Raw genomic sequence first — 18,693 nt, forward strand, 5'->3', positions numbered from 1 at the left:
GAAGAATTTTTGATCGGGAGAGTCTATCTATGGAAGTTTTAAAAGCAGACATCAATTCTTCCGCCCGCGTGCGCCCCATAAAGCATGACGTCAAGTAGCGCGTTTTCACGCTCTGCTCTGCCTCCGACCAAAAGCAAACCAACACGTCCATTCACTCTTTTTGTGCAACTTTGTTTAACGATTCGTCAAATGCCACGACGAGGTGGGAGGCTTCGCTTACTTCCGACATGAGGTTCTCCTTGAAGAAAGGTGCGAGGCCATAGACAATAGTATATCTTACCTTGTCTTTGCCAAGCTGCCTTTTCTTGGCTGTAGCTGATGATGGGAACATCAAAGGGAACAGAGAAGCCGAAGCCGCGGCAGCACGTAGTGATGTGTGCGTCATAACAGTGTTGAGGCGCCACATCACTTCCGCATTTATGACCTCCAAGTCACACAAAGATATCCTTTGCTGTACGATCGGATCAAACGTCCGTCGCAGTAGTTGAAGCACTTGAAGGATGCGCAGAAACTGACGCACTGGCTTGGCATTGGTCACAACGGTGGTCAGCAGTGTAAAAAATGAGGCTACAGAGGGTGTCCCGGCTAAGATAACGACCAGTTGGTGCTTCTTACTTTCAGCGTGACTTGTCACCACTCTTCTTCCCATGTTGCTGAGTGAAAACTGCTTTCTGCACAGCACAAAGTACGCTGTGTTTGGGTTACTTTCGATGGGCCTAATTCAGGCTGCAAACTCGCAATGTTTCGCATTCGTCCAGTCCTGGACGAAAGTGCACTTGAAGGCCGTCATGCTTGATACGTCGCACACAGCTTGCCTGTGGCACCACAGCAATCATTAAAATGAAGTCGGTTCAAAACGGCGCAGCTAAGTACGAACAGAATTAGCTGTTTTGCTAGTGTCGGCAGCTCACGAAAAGGCGTGAAACTATTTCCCTTTCTCTCAAAGCTGCACAGCCTGCATCACGTGTGTGCACCCCCTCTGGCAGAAATGGACGCTTCCATCAAGGAGATGCGCAGGGAGGAAGAGTTCATTTGGGACCATCGCAAGTTCTCACACTATGTTTTCTGCCGCCGTGTTGGAGCTGTCCACTCGAAAACACAGGAAAACAAAGGGAGGCCAGGCCGCTGGTCGTCGAACAGTGCACGTGCGAACCGTACGAAGCGCCTGCTCTGCCGTTGGCCACAGCGCCGGGGAAGCGCAGGAAAGTGTCCGCTTTCGACTTAGTATGCTTCAAAATTGGAAGCGGCATTGGCGGCGCTGGTGCCACAAAGCTTTCTGCTGCCTTGTTGGGATGCTCCACTTGACAGCACAATGTTGGAGGCCAGCGGCGCGCTGAGGAGAGGACGCGTAATGCCGCACTGGACAATCCGTGCAGTGCCAGTCCGCATTGTTTACACGAGGCTGCATTATCGCGACTTTAGTTCCTTTTATGTAGAACTGCAGCTAATTTTCCCTGACATAAGCACAGATCCCCTGAGTTTTCCCTGAGATTTTCCAGATTATCCAAATTCCCTGAGAATTCCCGGTTTTCACGGTTGGTAGACACCCTGTGAACAGTTACAATACTCAGCTTCAACATCTGGCGCACTTTCTTTGAATTCTAAACAAACCAACATTTGCAAAGAAACAGGACTGAAATGTGTTACTACCAGAAATAGGTGGATAATAAATTATTTGCTATAATGTTTTCAGTGCATTAAGAATCACCAGCAAGTTATGCAAAAGAGTTCTATGCTTGCACAGTGGAGGTAATTGGTTTTTGAGTCAAGAAAATGGCGCAGTAATCTCGATGGATACCCAAACCGTGCCGTAGGGGAAGGGAGGAAGGTGGGAATGACAGAAGAAAGACAGAGAGAGATGCTATACTGGAGGGCTCTGGAATAATTTCGACCACCTTGGGATCTTTAACGTGCACTGACATCGCACAGCACACGGGCGCCTTTTGTGTTTCCCCTCCATCGAAACGTGGCTGCCATGGCCGGATTCGAACCCTGGAACTTTGGCTCAGTAGCGGTCAAGCTTTAGTGACTGGTCCAAATTATGAGTGTGTAAGCTGAGACGGCTACAGCAAAGGACAAAAAGAAAAGAGGATTGCACAAAACATCTATTTCCACTGCTTTTACCAACTATTTAGCAAAACATTATGAGCCCACCGTCCCACAAAATGAAAAGAAGAGGCAGCTAAAAAACAACACTGCTCACTGCGAGTGTAAAAAAAAAAACTGCTGATGGCCTAGCTCTGTTAGGCCAGGATATACGTAGTGAAAGCGCGGCGACTTCTGAATAGGAAGAGTGCATTCACTAGACGCGCCTTTATTCATAATTAAACCATGAGCCGTCACGGCAGAGTGGTAGCACCTCTGCCTCAAACGCTAAAGGCCCTGGTTCGACTCCCAGCCTCGACACAGTTTTTTTTTTATTCAGTGAGTGTGTGGGGGTTTTAGTGGCTCCCATAGATGCTTCCACCGAATACGTTGGTTAGCGGTTAAGCGCGTAAGGGCGGGTAAGGGCGGCTCCACGGCAAGGTGCTCGGTGTGACGTCATGCCAGATGGCATGACGAGCGTGCGGCATCCACCCAGCTGCGGCGGTTGCTAGGCAACAGCTCAAGGTCCGTCTCTGTGCCTCCTGGGAGCACCGCCACAGCGAAATCGCAAGTTTGCGACCAGTAATGCTTTTGCTTTAAAAAAGTGAAATGCTGTGAGGCCCCTTAGAAAGCTAAATACCTCAAGCTGAGTACACCTCAGAGTATTTAAATGCAAGACTCAAGTACAAGTTTTCAATGAAGCTGTGAATTTGACATGTTCATTTGTAATGCAACAGTAATCAACCACATAAAACGCACTCAAACACACATGCTCTCAATGCACATTTAAACACCTGCATATCTTTTTATCTGTTATGCAAACGTGTTGTTCCGTCATACCATTTTAGGGTAGAAGGTGCGACCTCGCACAAGCTCGCCAATAAAAAGAAGCTTGTTGGGCTCTGACCGTCTGACCAAATGCTTCTGAATACCCTCCACAGCATCCAGGTAATCTTCTTTTAGCCTGCATTGAGTTTAGAAACTCTTGTTAGATAACACACACACATCTGAAAGAAACCAGAACTTTAAATCCTGACCTGAACAGGAAAAAAATTTTGTTATTATAATTACCAATACTCTGAGTAATACAACTGCGTGTTGAGTTTTCCTTCTCCTCCTATGACGATGCACATGCAATGAATATTTTAGAAGCCTATGTACTTCCTTCCCTTCCATAGAAAATGTTAGCAGCTTTCTGGTGTGATTTGAGTGTTACGCAGAAGCAATACAGTAAAAGCTCATTAATTCGAACGTCAAAAGATTGGGAAAAATGTTCAAATTATTGAATGACCCTGAAAAAACTGCCAAGAACTGCCTGCATCACGGTAAATTTAATTGGTGAAAGACTGCAAAGGGTGCCTGCCTTTTAGATAAAAATGGCACGGCAATGGCTATTTCTCAAGTTTCCATCTATGCTTTATTGTGGGCATACTGTGGGCAGCATTGAAACAAGACTGCTCCAAAATCACAAGAGCCGCTCCAGAATCCTTCATGGCACAACTGCTACCATGTAACACCCCTCGCAAACGACATCATTGTGCATGAGGAGGCTTCACCGCATTAACAGCAAACAGAATGTTATTAGCATGCAGTTTCGGCGCACTGGAAGAGCAGAACTACACGGACGGAAGCAAAGGAAACTTCCTGTAACACTGAAGTAGGGAGAAGAAAACACAAGTGACGTGCCAATCAGCATCCGAAACGTCAGACAGCTAGCTGATGCTGGCTGGTCGAACTGCCATCAGTGCAGGCTGGCGTGCAGCTTAGAAGAGTGAAATCGGAATTAAGTGGTAGTAGTACTGTTCTCGAAGACGGGGCCGTCTGTTCGTGGTCACATGTGCCGTCGCATGCCACTGTCAGAGGTGTGCGGGCCACGAGTGACTCTGCAACATGCAATTCAGTTTTTGAGTAGAGCTATTTCGATGGTCTCCTGCCACACCAATCATAATCTGGATGCGGCCTCCATTCGGGTGCCTGTTCGAATTAACCAGTCCGATACTCGTATTGTCCGAATTAACGAACATAGACGCCATAGACTTACACGGATGTTGGCCAGGACCGAGCTGCCAGTTTGAATTATCCGGATTTCCAAATTAACAGGGGTAAAATTAAAGAGCTTTTATTGTAATGATGATGTTCGATTTCTATGGCACAAGGGCAACCAAGGTCAAAAGGCCTGTTAGCATTGCATGCAATGTCAGAATATATATTGGGAAACAAAAACTTGTGTTAGGAGGCTGATCAAATATGCTCACATGAAAATGCAACAAGAATTATTTTGTATGCCCACCAAAGAGCCATAGAAAATTATTAGTTTCATGTTCTTATAAAAGGTGCTTTTTTGATAGTTGGCAAATTAGGAAAAGCCATGAAAAACAACACAAGAAATATGCATTCTTCCTTTGCGCTAGTGCCTTTGCAGCTATACTTTGCTCACAGTCTGCTGTCACTGAAATGCAAAGTACGACAGCACTGCTATCTGACAAAAAAAACAAAAAAACATGGCACATGTGTCACAGAGTGACGTGGGCTCATGGGTGCGGGTGTGCACCTCAACAGTTGCATGGTTTCGGTCTGACATGCCGGGAGGGCCAAAACTCGTTATTCTGCAGCCATGAGCAGAACCATATTGATGATGAAGAAGAATTTTTGTGGCGCAAAAGCACCCATGGCCAAAGAGTGCTAGAAACAAGGTCAACATTCTGCAAAGGTCATTAAGATATGACATGGGGGGTGTATTCATTTCACAATAAAATTGAATGAGGTGTACAGGATTTATTAAAGGTTAAGTATGATTTATATAGTCCCTGCGATAAACTTACACGCTGGAATGACGTACAGGACCTAGAAATCTCAAAAAGTAACTGATAACATTTAAACAGGGTATTAGTTTGTTTGCCCGGCAGCCTCACTACACACCCCTTCAAATGCAAGAAGACTGAGGCTTTGGGAACATATGAGGCTTAGTCCTGCCCTCAGCCTTTATCGCAGACTAATGTTAACTAAACATTTTGACAGATTTGCCTGTCTGGTAGGGTTTTAAGACTTATAATAAACTGCACATCTCCAACCAAAATTTTAAATTTAACCCAACGTTTGGTGACTGACCCAACGGGGTGACTGAGGGCAGTAGCTAGCGTCCTTTAAGTATGGAGGGGAGGGGGGAGGGTTGAAAAGAGCGACAGCTGTGTCTGCAGGGAGGTGCTGAATGGCGACTTTTTTTCGTTGCGTTGAAGAGAGAACTCCAGCGTTGAAGAGCGAAGACTTCCCTCTTCAACGCAACGAAAAAAAAGCACCTCCCTGCAGTGCGCCAGCGTGACGACTAACAGACCAACCCCCCCCCCCCGCGCCTTTTGCGACACAGCTGTCGCCGTTCTTTTCACCCCCCCCCCCCCCCCCCCCCCCCCCCTCATACTGAAAAGACGCTAGCTACTGCCCTCAGTCACCCATGATGAAGGAGCCGAGGAGTTGGCTTCGAAACGTTGGGTTAAATTTAAAATTTTGGTTGGAGATGTGCAGTTTATTATAAGACTAATGTTAGTACGCGATGACAGCGCGTGTGAATAAAATGATTAGCAATAGAATGAGGTACCAGATTAAACTTGTCCTCAGACAGAAAGAATACAATGCAATTAAAATTGAACACTGGATGATCACCTAGAAAGAACATGGTGTGTTCTGAAATGTGGTTCGTGCACAACTCTCTAAAAATGATTTTGCACTCACTTCTAATGCAGGACATTTCAGGGGCACGTCAAGAACACAGGGAAATGCTCCACACATTGAACAATGTGGTTTTCACATGCCAGTAAGCAAGAGCTTACATGATGCATATGGATATCTCTATTTTCAGTATGCAGTGTAGTACCCTTGTCACATGGCCACTTTCAAAGGCTATTGAGCCGAGAGCCTTCGAGAATCTCAACTGCTATCAAAACTCGAAAGAGTTGTGCCGCCACTAAATGGCAAACTCGATCGCCATTGAAAAATTGCATCATATTGGGGTGTCATCGTCGCTGCCAATAATTTTGCAGGCATGTTAGCAATCAATCAAAAAGTTTAACCTGAAAAGGCTCAAAATAAATGTTACTATGTTACAGTGATATTAACCAAATTTTGTTATCTCGGACAGCTGTTAGTATAGCATTTATGCACTTTTCAGGAAGATAACGTTGGTTGCTTCTGCATCGCTAGCAATAATGGCACTATTATACCTGCAGCTGTGTCCTGTAGCCTGGCCTGTCTTTTTCTCTGTACAGTAAGTTCTATAATTGAAAGGTTCATATTTTTCAGAGGTGTTACTGTTCTGATTATATACCGCTTCACATATCTGCAAGTCCATGTCCAACAGTGCATGCAGCCGCCGCTCGTAGGCTCTTGAAATTTCTATCAAGTTCCACACCGCTGCACTGACTCAATGGACACTGGAGCTGCCTGTGAAGCAGTGCTCATTTGCCCTTCGAACTGATAGATTATAGGTTTTGGCCTTCAAAATGACTCATGTAACAGGGGTATAACACCTGTTTATGTCTGCATTTCTTTTCAATTAGTATGTGCCTCCCAATGTCTGCCTTGATGGTGTAAACTGTATTTTCTGTTTGTTGGTTCTGCTCTTCCTACCACTGCCTCTTCAGTTTCCTTTGTATCTGTGGCTTGAGGTCCTGGTACACCACTTCCTCAGTATCAATTGTATTTCAAAGACCAACTGACAAAGTGCTGCAATAAGCTACCTTCTTACCAGCTACAGTAAACCCTCACTAATTCGAAGCCAATGGCATCGCAAAAAATTTCGCAATTTCGAATACGAATCAAATATATTTGATATTCGATTCGTATTCAAGAAATTGATATTTGAGAATTTCCGAATATTCGAAAATTCCCTAATACTCGCCAGCGATCGTATACTGCGCAGACTTTCATAAATTCGACCGTAGCAAAACCACAATATCTGGGCAAATTAGTCAATGATCCAGTTAAAAATTCCAGGAAAACGATACAGAGGTCCTATTCCCTTCTTTTTCCGTCGTTTATCATGCGGTCCGATCGCATTCCGACGCCGCCAAGCTTGACCTCATGCCAAATTCCACAAGTGGGCTTTCCCACATATCACCCGTGCTGCGAACAAGATGGCCCACGGCCCACTTCGAACAATCGCAACGCGAAATCGCGTTTTTTTTTATCCTTCCATAATATGTTACACATTAAATGCCCAAATCCGAAGAATGCGTCCTGTAGCCGTCATCACTCTTCTAGTGTGACCTCCGCCATCCCGTTTTGTAAACTACGCTATGCGGGAAACCCAACTTGCGGAATTTCGCGGGAGCCTCCTGAAGGGGTGCGTCGAGTTGTCACAATAGGGCAAGCGATCCTGTAAAAATCCCGCCTATTGCATGGTGCATTGTAACCCGCGCACCTCTTCAGTGGGCGTAATGGCAGGCGTGACAACGATCGGAAGGCCCCTGTCACTAGGTCAAAAAACAGCCTGGCCGCGTAGTTTCGGTTTCTGAGCTTCGCTGCTGCCCCGCGGCAACTGCAACCGTCGGCCCGCGCATACGCCGGTAGTCCAATCCCAGCTCCGTGCGGCTTTCGGACACCGACTGGCGCGTCACAGGTGATTTACTTTTCCTTTTCAGAAGCCGTTCCGACGACAGTGTGTGTTCCCCGGCCCCTTGCTTCCATTTGTGTTGTTCTCCGTTCCGACGACAGTGTGTGTTCCCCGGCCCCTTGCTTCCATTTGTGTTGTTCTCCAAAACGGGTGGCTCGTCACGGGCTTACAAGTGTTAGGGCGATGGAGCTGCCTCATAAGGCTTTACTGCATCTTCGCATTTTCGACAGGTTTTTTTTGTCTTGGGAGGCGCGGGGAAGTTTATAAACCTAGGCTTTCGGATAAAATGGGCATTTCTTCTGGTCCCTTGAACTCCGAATAAGTGAGGTTTTACTCGTCGTCATGCTATTTTTTGGTGCCAGTCTTGTAATTTTATAGATTGTGTTTCGCATGACCTCATTACAGTTTGTATACTGTTCTCCCGTGATCCATAACCAACTCGCCCAACAACTGGTTTTGATTTTGGATACTGTTATGCTGCCTCATCAATAGTATACATTTCTGAGCACGTTTTTTTATACGGTACTGAGGCAGTCTAGTTTTGTTTATTTTAGTTGCAATGACCATACACTATTTCGAGAGAAAAAAAAGGGCAACAACGTTTGCTCGTTTATCATTTTCTGAAATTTTTTTGTACTGAACAGATATTCGATATTCGAAGCCATTTTTTCTTCATATTCGTATTCGATTTGTATTCGAAAATTTCAATTTAAAATTTAATTGAGCAAGCACCGCAAAATGTGGAACCCAGGCAAAAATTTACAATTACTTAAAGTAACCAAAGTTGCTGCTGACCTAACCCTCTAACCATGGCACACCACACAGAGAAACAGCGCATGCCAGTCTGGCACGCAGTCAAACCGCTGTGGGCACAGAACAAGAATGGTTGTGTCGCAGGGCATGCTCTGATGCTGCTAGAGGTGGTAGGTGCTCTGTTTACACAGCCTCCGCTAAACGCTGTCTTGATGAAGCGCCGAGACCATGTAACATTCAATCCACTTCCTCTGCTCCACTGCAGTGAAGCACGCGTTCACATCTGCGGGCGCACACTTCGGCAGTCCACGAGCTGAACCATGAATTAGATTTTGTGCTGGGAGCACTTAGGGTTGGGGCGCTTTTCATATCAAGCATTGGCATCACTCTATGGTGTCATCTCATAGTTCCGAAGGGCCGTCGCTTCACCAGGTTTGTGGAGAAATCGGGTTCGGGCATTCTTGTATAGCACCTGATTTTTTAATTAGCCAGGCTGGTGCAGGCTGCCAGTTATAATTATGTGGTAAAATTAACATTAGAAATCATGGAACAGCAGAAATTCTTCGAATAATCCATGATTTCGAACTAGGTAACCCAAGTTTGAATTATCGAGGTTTTACTATGCGATGACCTGGAATCCAGCAAGAGTTACTATCTTCAGGCCCTGTGCATGGTCAGACACAAAGTATTTTATCAATCTGTTCAGGATAGGCTTTCCAAGACCTTTCTTGAAATGGGTGCTCGATGATAGTCTGAATATTATGGATTCTGTAATTTTATGACCTGAGATGCCTCTTACTGCCATGATTAACCTCTTGTCCACGAATAATTGCCTGACCTTAGAGAATTCTCTGCTGGTGCTAACACGAGCTAGTAGGTTGGCAGCATAGCCTTTGAGTGCTCGTAGTATGCTGTAAATTTTATGGCTATCTGTATATGATTTCATTGATGTGATGAATGTTGGCAAACTTCTTCTGGATACACGTCAGATATGCTTTCCCTCTCTTTGCCTTGTTAAAATTTAGATTTTCATGCATCAGATATCTATGTAGCACTGATGCCTTGTTTTGGTCCAGGCAGGTAACTTTGCAATTCTCATTCCACCACAACAGTGTTGTTACGTATTTTGTTTAGAAAAAGCTTCTGGAATAGATTTTGTGGCCACATCTACGATGTGCGCTGTACATTTACTGTAGCAGCATCATCTATGTCCAGAAAGCTGATGGATGCTGCAAGATCTGAAAGTTCTTATTTTTCAACTACGTTACTGAAGTTCTAAAAATTAATACACGCTATTACTAAGAGTCAGCTACCAATCTCTCAGTACAGCAAGGCATCTGACTTTTATAGTTAAAAAATTAACAATTAGAATTTAGTTCACCAGCTACCAGTTAACACAATTTACCTGTTTTTTGGAATCTGCTCCCAGTGGTATTTTATATACTACAAAAGCTATCTTTATGCCTCCAAAAGCCTCTTTTTAAACATTACGAGCAAGCTTGGTTGAAACACCCTGTACATGTGACAAACACAACTGGTTATATATGTATGCCAATTTTCCAATAGTCATACGAAGTGAAGTTCCTAGTGTTGCACCCCAGAGAAAAAGCCACTGTGATAACTGGATGGCATCTGGAGAGTGCATGCTATAAAGTTGAGTTTGAAACAAAAAGAACACTTGCATGTCACTGAAGAAGTGGAAGCCTGAAAATGTGATGCTTGCCAGAACATGAAAGAACAGTGCTACATCATTCTCTGCCTACCTTTTTAGCCTCTAATGGACACATTTTTTTTTTTAAAATGGCACCAAAATGGCTACACATAAATACACATGCTGCCATCTGTCAGCAAGCCAAAAAAATGCTTTGGACGAGCCTTACTTGCCTTAAACCTGACACAAGAGTGCCAGAAAACACATGACAAGCTATACTTATCATGAGCCAGAAATGAAAATTGGCTTATGACGAGCTGCCAGCTCGTCCAAGTCCACTAGGGGGTTAATAGTAGAGCAGTCGGGCATTCCATCCCAAATAATCCATGACAGTGAACTACCACATGTGAACATTGACACAGCACTACCTGCGTGTAGCTTGTGCTTGCATGCATGCTATATTGCAGTAACTCTTTTAAACCTTGTGCACTAAGTCTTCTGCAAAGGAAAATGATAGGAAACTTATATGTCCATTGTTTATTTTTATTTCTTTACCTGTGTATGAGCATCTGTTTTTCAATGTGTATATACTATGTCAATAGCCTTTAGTTCTGTCTTCTATTCTACTTTACACCTTTTCTGCCTCTTATCTATCCCTCTATTCAATATAGCCCTTTTACTTTTCACTGGCTGCAGTCCGCGTGCTCCAACAGGAATGTGGGAGCTTCAACAGCTAGCGTCCCCCCCCTTTTCCTTTCCTTATTCCATAAGCAAACCGCTATCGCCACCTACTCACCAGGAGATAGCCTTTCCTGTCTGGAGCCACTGCTTGAGGAGGTACTCATAGTAGCTGTCAGCACGGGCACCCAGAGTCAATGTAGAGTCAGCATTAAAGCGGCCTGTCTCCGCATTAATGAACATGGGCACCAGGCCTTCCTTCTTGGGCAATCGGTGCAACAGCTCAGATACTGCGAAGGACTTTTTCTGGAAGGCAAGATACCAGTCCTTTCTTACAGAGCAATACCATACTTACTCATTAAAAAAAAAAAATAGTTGTGGTTTATACTTTGGCTAAGCCTGATGAGAAGCAAAAGCTTCCTTTGCATGGCTATGTTCCCAAACGGCACACACACTGCCGAACAAACTGCCTGTAAAGCGTCAATGAAATGCCCGATGCCCGATGGGGCCGTTGCTACCTGCCACGGTGGGCAGATTGTGATGACGTCAGTAGGTCATATGACCTGCCACGTAACACCTGCATTGACACCACGTGACACCTGTCACCTGTCACGTGACTGCACTGACGCTGCCCTCTTGAAAACCTAGCGTAGCGAAGCTTTCGCTCCAAAAAGAGGCCTACGGCACAGATGATTTAATAAACTCATTGCATTAGTACAAGAGCTTGGTTAACAACTGCATGCCAAGTTACAGCAGCGCAGTATGATTTATTACACTCACTGCAGCAGTGCAAGGGCTCAGTTAACAACAGTATGCCAAGTTACAGCTGTCTCAACTCTCCTTCCAGATCAATGCAAAAAAAAAAAGTGTGTGTATGTGTGCGCGGGAGGGAGCAAGTAACTACACCAGACTCCATTCAAGAAAACCATGAAGGGTGCTTTGCAAATCTGTTGTAGTTTAACCCACATATGCCTTTAGAGAACCTGTTTCTCCCCACTGTTTCAACGCGGTCCATCTTCCCCATCGTGTGTTAGGACAGCAATGGCTGGGCGAGGAGGGAAGTCTCCCTCATGGGGGAAGTGAAAGCAGCGACGGGAGTGCCACTTCGAAGGATGCAAAGAACTCCGTGGAGCTGGTGAGTGTCTCTTCGGGATCCAGCCAGCGTCACGAGCGGTTGCAGCCGCACGCTGTCGTCACCTTCAGCGGCAGGCGCACGGAGAACCGTCGTGCCCTGCCGCTGAACTTCTGGTTCCAGGCAGCGATGTGAGCATAGCACACGCGTGCTCTCGGCACCTACCTCACTTCCTCAGCAAATTCTCGGGGATGGCTTTGCCCCAAAAATGCGGCACGCACAAGAAGACCCGACCATTACTGTCGCCGTATACAAACGTTCGCTGCCGACACCTCCGAAGTTGCGCCCCAGCCGGTAAGTCGGAAGTCCTTCTTACGTTGCCTTTTACTTCTGAGGAATGCCTTGTTGATGTATTGTAGCTAGCTGGCCTGCTCTGTGTATTATTTGTAAGTGTAATAAATAGATATGAGTATTCATGCTTTGCCGTCCCTCCATATGTTCCCTCAAGCATGAACCCATCCGCGGTTAGCGAGCAGGAACGCTGCATCCGCGGTGTGGGAGGGCGGAAGGCTGGTGTGGTGAACACAAATATGCCACGGATAAGCCGCGGTGTTGCCAGTGCGGAATATAGCCGAGCGCAGTCGACCGTAGTCAGCCGGCCGCCGAGAAAGGGCCGGCGCACAAAGAATAAAACCAGTTGGCACCGAGACTCCAAGCCCCACGCCTCGTCTCTGTTTTCCTCGCGCGTGCCAATAAATGGTGACCCGGGCGTGATAGTCATGAACCAGCAAAGCAACGCCGGCAGCCCCATGGTAGCCGTACTTGATGTCAAGCTACCTCCGTTTTGGACTGGCGACCCGGAACTTTGGTTTGTGCAAGTTGAGTCATATTTCACTGCACGCCACATCACTGCTGACAGCACCAAATACCACCCCGTGGTGGGCAGCCTCCCGCTTGCGACGGCCAGCGAGGTGCAGGACCTACTGCTAACACCACCTGCAGAGAACGCCTACCAGACGCTAAAAGAGACACTGATTCGTCGTGTCACACCTACAGAGCCGGAGCGTCTCCAGCAGCTACTGCGGGAGGCCGAACTTGGCGACCGCCGACCCAGCCAGTTGCTACGCCACATGCAGCAACTGGCCGGCGGCGCAACAGCAAGCGACGGCCGTTTAGTGTGAGAACTGTTCCTGCAAAGGCTTCCCACAAGCGTACGGATAGGCCTCACGGCGTCGGGCGAGACAGACCTTGCCAAGATGGCCGAGCTCGCTGACAAACTCACGGCTGTCGCCGTGCCCACAGTCGTGTCGATGCACGCAGACGCACCGTCCGCCAATTCCCTGCAAGAGATGCGAGAGGAAATTTCTCGCCTCGCAGACACCGTCGAAGCGCTCCACTCGAGCGGCAACCAGCGACCACGACAGCGTACCGCATCACAACCACAACAACGCAGGGTGTGCTGGTACCACCGCAAATTCGGCAATGTTGCACGGAACTGTGTGTCGCCCTGTGAAAATTCGGGAAACGCCCCGGGCCAGCACTGAGGGTGACCAGTGCCCCCGCCCTGCCGGACAGTCGCCCATCGATTTTCTTCCTGACCGATCACGAAAGAGGTGCTCGTTTCCTAGTCGACACCGGGGCAGAAGTTATTGTCATGCTGGCGTCGCCAGCCGATCGCAAACGACCGTGCGCAGCACCGTTGCAGGCTGTCAACAATACGACGATACCGACGTATGGGCAACGCTCTCTCTCGCTGGACCTGGGCCTCAAGAGGACATTTCGGTGGATTTTCGTCGTGGCTGACGTAAAATTTGCCATCCTGGGAGCGGACTTTTTGTGCAACTTCGGACTGCTTGTCGATGTCCACAACCGGCGTTTACAGGAACCCGTCACAGGCAGAAGTGTACGGGAAGCCATCCAGGCATCTACCCCTCAGCCCCACGCTCGTAGCACAGCCGGGCGCTACAAGACTCATCGGCATCCTTGGCAATTTCCGCGAACTGAAGCGGCCACCACAGGCTAGCGCGGCCGTCGAACGCAATGTATGGCACGACATTGTCACCACAGGCCCACCAGTTTACGCACGCCCACGTCGCCTGTCCCTGCAAAAGCTGCAAGCAGCTCGACAGGAATTCGGCCACGTGCTCGAGCTCGGCATAATCCGCCCGTCCGCTAGTCCGTGGGCGTCTCCACTGCACATGGTGCCGAAGTCTACACCAAGAGACTGGCGACCCTGCACCGACTATCGAGCCCTCAATCAAGCAACCGTGCCCGACCGCTATCCGGTACCCCACATTCATGATGTCACGTCCAGCCTACATGGTGCGGCGATTTTCTCCAAGATCGACCTCGTGCGGGCGTACCATCAGATCCCCGTGGCTCCAGAGGACGTATCGAAGACGGCGATAATCACACCCTTCGGCCTGTTCGAGTTCCTGCGTATGCCGTTCGGCCTGCAAAACTCCTGACAGACATTCCAGCATTTTATCAACGGCGTTTTGCATGGCCTCGACTTCTGCCATGCGTACCTCGACGACCTACTCATCGCAAGCACTTCACCGGCCGAGCATGAGGTGCATCTGCGATCCGTGTTTCAGCGCCTGGCGGAGCATGGCATCCTGGTGAGCACGGACAAGTGCGAGCTGGGTGCCGAGAAGCTGACTTTTCTTGGCCATGTTGTTTCAAGCTCTGGCATTCAACCTCATCCAGACAAGGTTAAAGCTGTCGAGATGTTTACACGACCCACCACTAAGCGCCAGCTCCGCGAGCTCCTTGGCCTTGTAAATTACTACTGATGTTTCGTACCTCGGTGCGCAGCCGTTCTACACCCTCTCCACCTCCTGCTGTCGACACACGAAGGTGCTGCTAGGGAGCTGCTCTGGACGGACGACGCCGAAGCGGCTTTTCAAGAGATCAAGAGAGACCTCGCTGACGCCACACTTCTCGCCTACCCGCAACCAGGAGTTCCACAGTGCGTCATGGTCGACGCCTCGGACGCAGCTGTGGGTGCTGTCCTTCAACAACTCAACAAAGGAGTACGGCAACCGATCCCTTTCTTTTCGCGGAAATTGACACCCACCGAGCAGCGTTACAGCACTTTCGGACGCAAGCTGTTGGCCATCTAAGCAGCAATCCGGCACTTTCGTCATTACTTAGAAGGGACGGAATTCTTTGTAATGACTGATCACAAGCCTCTCACCTACGCCTTACGCTCCCTAAAGTCTGATGGCGGCACGCACACAGCCCGCGAGCTGCTGTAGATATCCTACATATTGGAATTCACCACGGACATTCGCCACATAAAGGGAGTAGACGACGCAGTTGCCGATGCTCTGTCGCGCAGCCCAGTAAATGCCATCACTCACACGGGAATAGCCCTCACAAAAGTGGCGGCAGCTCAACGCGACGATGACGAACTGCGCCATTTGCAGGAAACATCGACGTCACTCATCCTACAGTGGTTTCCTTTGCCTGGAGCAGGAGACATTTGTTGCGATACATCTACAAATAGCCCTCGAATATTCGTGCCTGCTTGCCTCCGTCGTGAGGTATATGGTTCGTTACACGAGCTTTCACACCCAGGAATCCGGGTGACCCAGAAGCTGCTCACGGCATGTTTCGTATGGACTGGCATCAACCGCGATTCCCGACAGTGGACTCACGAGTGTCTTGCGTGTCAACGGTCCAAGGTTCAGCATCACACGGTGACGCCGTTGGAGACTTTCCCAGGACCAGATGCTTGATTCGACCACATCCATATGGACATAGTCGGACCATTGACACCTTGCCAGGGGCAAACGTACTTGCTAAATTTGGTCGACCGTTTCACGCAGTGGGCAGAAGCTATCCCGATTCCCGACATTACAGCCGAAACTGTTGCTCGCGCTTTTATCAACCACTGGCTATGTCGTTTTGGTGCGCCTTCCTTTATTACAACGGACAGAGGAAGACAGTTTGAGTCTGCGTTGTTCGCCAGTCTGACGAAACTCATCGGCGCCTCGCGCATCAGGACTACGGCCTACCACCCGATGAGCAATGGAATGGTCGGGAGGTTTCACCGGCAGCTGAAAGCAGCACTCATGGCAAGTGAACATGACTCTTGGGTGGAAGCACTGCCTATCGTGCCCTTTGGAATACGCACAGCGTGCAAGGCAGATATCGGCTGCAGCGCTGCGGAACTTGTCTACAGCACGACGCTATGTCTGCCTGGTGATTTCTTTGCATCTGGCCAACAGCAAGCTCGCATTTCCACCAGCGACTACGCATCTTGCCTCCGTGACATCATGAACAAGCTCCGAGCTACACTTCCGCGACAGCCCACAGAGAGGAGGACACACGTGAGCAACGAGCTTGAGTCATGTAGTCATGTCTTTCTGCGGAACGACGCTGTACGATGACCACTACAAGCACCGTACGATGGGCCATTCAAGGTTCTCCGTCGTGGGCAGAAGACGTTCACTACCGAAATGAGGGGTGCGGGGGGCGGCGGGAAGTTGTCTCGTTGGACAGACTTAAACCTGTGTACATGGAAACACAGTCCATGGCACCCACATCCACCCCGTCGCCTGGAACCCATACAAAAGTGCCTCGTCCCAGGGCAGCGGTTTCCACCAGGGCGGAAAATGCACCCACGCCTGATACTTGCACCTACCACCCGCGCAGTGGCAGACGTCTAAATGCACCAAATCGCCTCAACCTCTAATCGCACGAGTGTTTTATCATGTTGGTTCCGTTCGTATTCTCACTAGGGGGGGGGGGGGAGTGCTGTAGTGAACACAAATATGCCGCGGATAAGCCGCGGTGCTGCCAGCGCGGAACATAGCCGACCGCAGTTGACTGTAGCCAGCCGGCCGCCGAGAAAGGGCTGGCGCACAAAGAATAAAACCAGTTGACACCGAGACTCCAAGCCCCACGCCTCGTTTCTGCTTTCCTCGCGCGTGCCAATACTGGTCCCCAATATTTCCACAATGGCAGCCCAACGTGTGGCAAGCTCTGGGGACGAGAGATGACAGTCAGTTCATTTCATGGAATGCCCACCTGGACTTTGAACAGCGTTAGGCCTGACCCGATTCGGAGTTGCTAGCAAGGCTAACATGCTTTCTTGATAGCGAGATGAGCGGAATAGCAGCATGAGAGAATTTTCGTGCATTCTACGCTTTTGATGAGCACTTCATCGATACACCTTTGGAAGGTAAACTTACGAGGTCCGCACATGGAGAGCGAGAGCGAGCCATCCACAGAGAACAGCAAGCCAGAAGCGAGTGAATGCGGAGCCATGAAGGGTGGCCTGATTTTCCTTCTATATAGTTGTAAACATTCTGTGTTCTGTCTCTTTGGCTCTGGGAGCCGGGTGTCATAATCTGCTGATTTGTATTGCAGCCATGATTGCAGGAAAAGCACTGGGTCGCTCTAACACCGCAAAAGCAGTGGGCGCCGTTCGCAGTAGGGTCACTTTGGTAGAAACGTATTTCCTCGTGGCTTTGTGTTCTAGCTATTGTCCTTGGCCTTTTGTTGGCACTGGCGAGCGTCAGAGAGAGTAGGCCTAAAGCTCTTTGGGAGCTGCTTGTCGCTTTCGGGAGGAAACAGTCATGCCGTGGCACAAGCATGCACAAACGTGTTTGCTTGTTTTATATTAACCTTGCTAGAGCCGAAAAGCCTTGCTCAACTACAAAGCTGACTTTGTTCAAACGAACTTGGTATTTGTTTCAGCTGCAAAGCGAATTGGTAATGCAATGGAACCATGGACGCTAATGCAGTTCAAGTGAGCTTAACATCACCAGGGAGGGAAGCGAACTGCGAATGTGCTCTCGACCGAAGAGAGCCAGCTACATTTAAATGAACCGAGCGTTTGGCCGGTGCCAGATAGAATTGTTTGGCACTCGCGTTGCTCTGCATTTTACCAAATGGTCAGTTTGCGCGGTCTCCAATGCCTTGCAAAAATTGTTGGAGATCATAAGGGCGATATGCAGAGTTCGAGAGAAGCTGCCCCGGCTTGCTGTCCATTGTATGGGTCCCTGCCTGCTGCCTTGCGGCCGTGAGTCATCGTAAGCTGCGGATCGCCGCCGAGCAGTTTGCAGCGACTATAGGGGGGAGGGGGGGGGGGGGGGGGGGGGGGGGGAGGGGGGGCAGCCCTCTACCTTCCAACAAAGGCGCGTCAGCACAAACAACACCCTCCTGGCACGCTAATTTTGGGTGCCTGCCACGGGACAAGGACAGGTGCCCGGTGACCTTGTTGCTCATCGGATGACCCCGGCACCCTGTGTGTACGAGCTGCCTTGAAGTCATCACCACAACACTTGTGGACACTTCGTCGATGGCATCCATGGATGAGTTCAACCGTAGGGCAACATTTAAGAAGGAAGGGATGTGGAGAACCTGTTTCCCCCCCCCTGTTTCAACGTGGCCCATCTTCCCCATCGTGTGTTAGGACAGCACCGGCTGGGCAAGGAGGGAAGTCTCCCTCATGGGGGAAGCAAAAGCAGCGACGGGAGTGCCACCTCGAAGGATGCAAGGAACTCCGTGGAGCTGGTGAGTGTGTCTTCGGGATCCAGCCAGCGTCACGAGCGGTTCCAGCCGCACGCTGTCGTCACCTTCCGCAGCAGGCGCACGGAGAACCGTTGTGTCCTGCCGCTGAACTTCTGGTTCCAGGCAGCGATGTGAGCATAGCACACGCGTGCTCTCAGCACCTACCTCACTTCCTCAGCAAATTCTCGGGGATGACCTTGCCCCAAGAATGCGGCGCGCACAAGAAGACCCGGCCATCACTGTCGACGTATACAACGTTCGCTGCCGACACCTCCGAAGTTGCGCCCCTGCCCCAGCCGGTAAGTCGGAAGTCCGTCTTACGTT

At 49.0% G+C, this 18,693-nt stretch overlaps 1 protein-coding gene across 1 annotated transcript in view; it reads right to left on the minus strand.

Annotated features, from left to right (window-relative positions):
* The window catches only part of alpha-Man-Ib (alpha-Mannosidase class I b), a gene marked incomplete at its 5' end in the record, with an annotated part of 31,544 nt that extends 20,466 nt beyond the window's left edge, over positions 1-11,078 (minus strand). The window contains 2 exon segments of the mRNA XM_077648687.1: positions 2,926-3,049; positions 10,891-11,078. Of these exon segments, the coding sequence (XP_077504813.1) occupies positions 2,926-3,049; positions 10,891-11,078 (312 nt within the window).
* Between the last annotated feature and the right edge of the window lie 7,615 nt (positions 11,079-18,693).

The sequence above is a fragment of the Amblyomma americanum genome, chromosome 1, assembly GCF_052857255.1.
Source record: "Amblyomma americanum isolate KBUSLIRL-KWMA chromosome 1, ASM5285725v1, whole genome shotgun sequence".
NCBI classification, from domain to species: domain Eukaryota; kingdom Metazoa; phylum Arthropoda; class Arachnida; order Ixodida; family Ixodidae; genus Amblyomma; species Amblyomma americanum.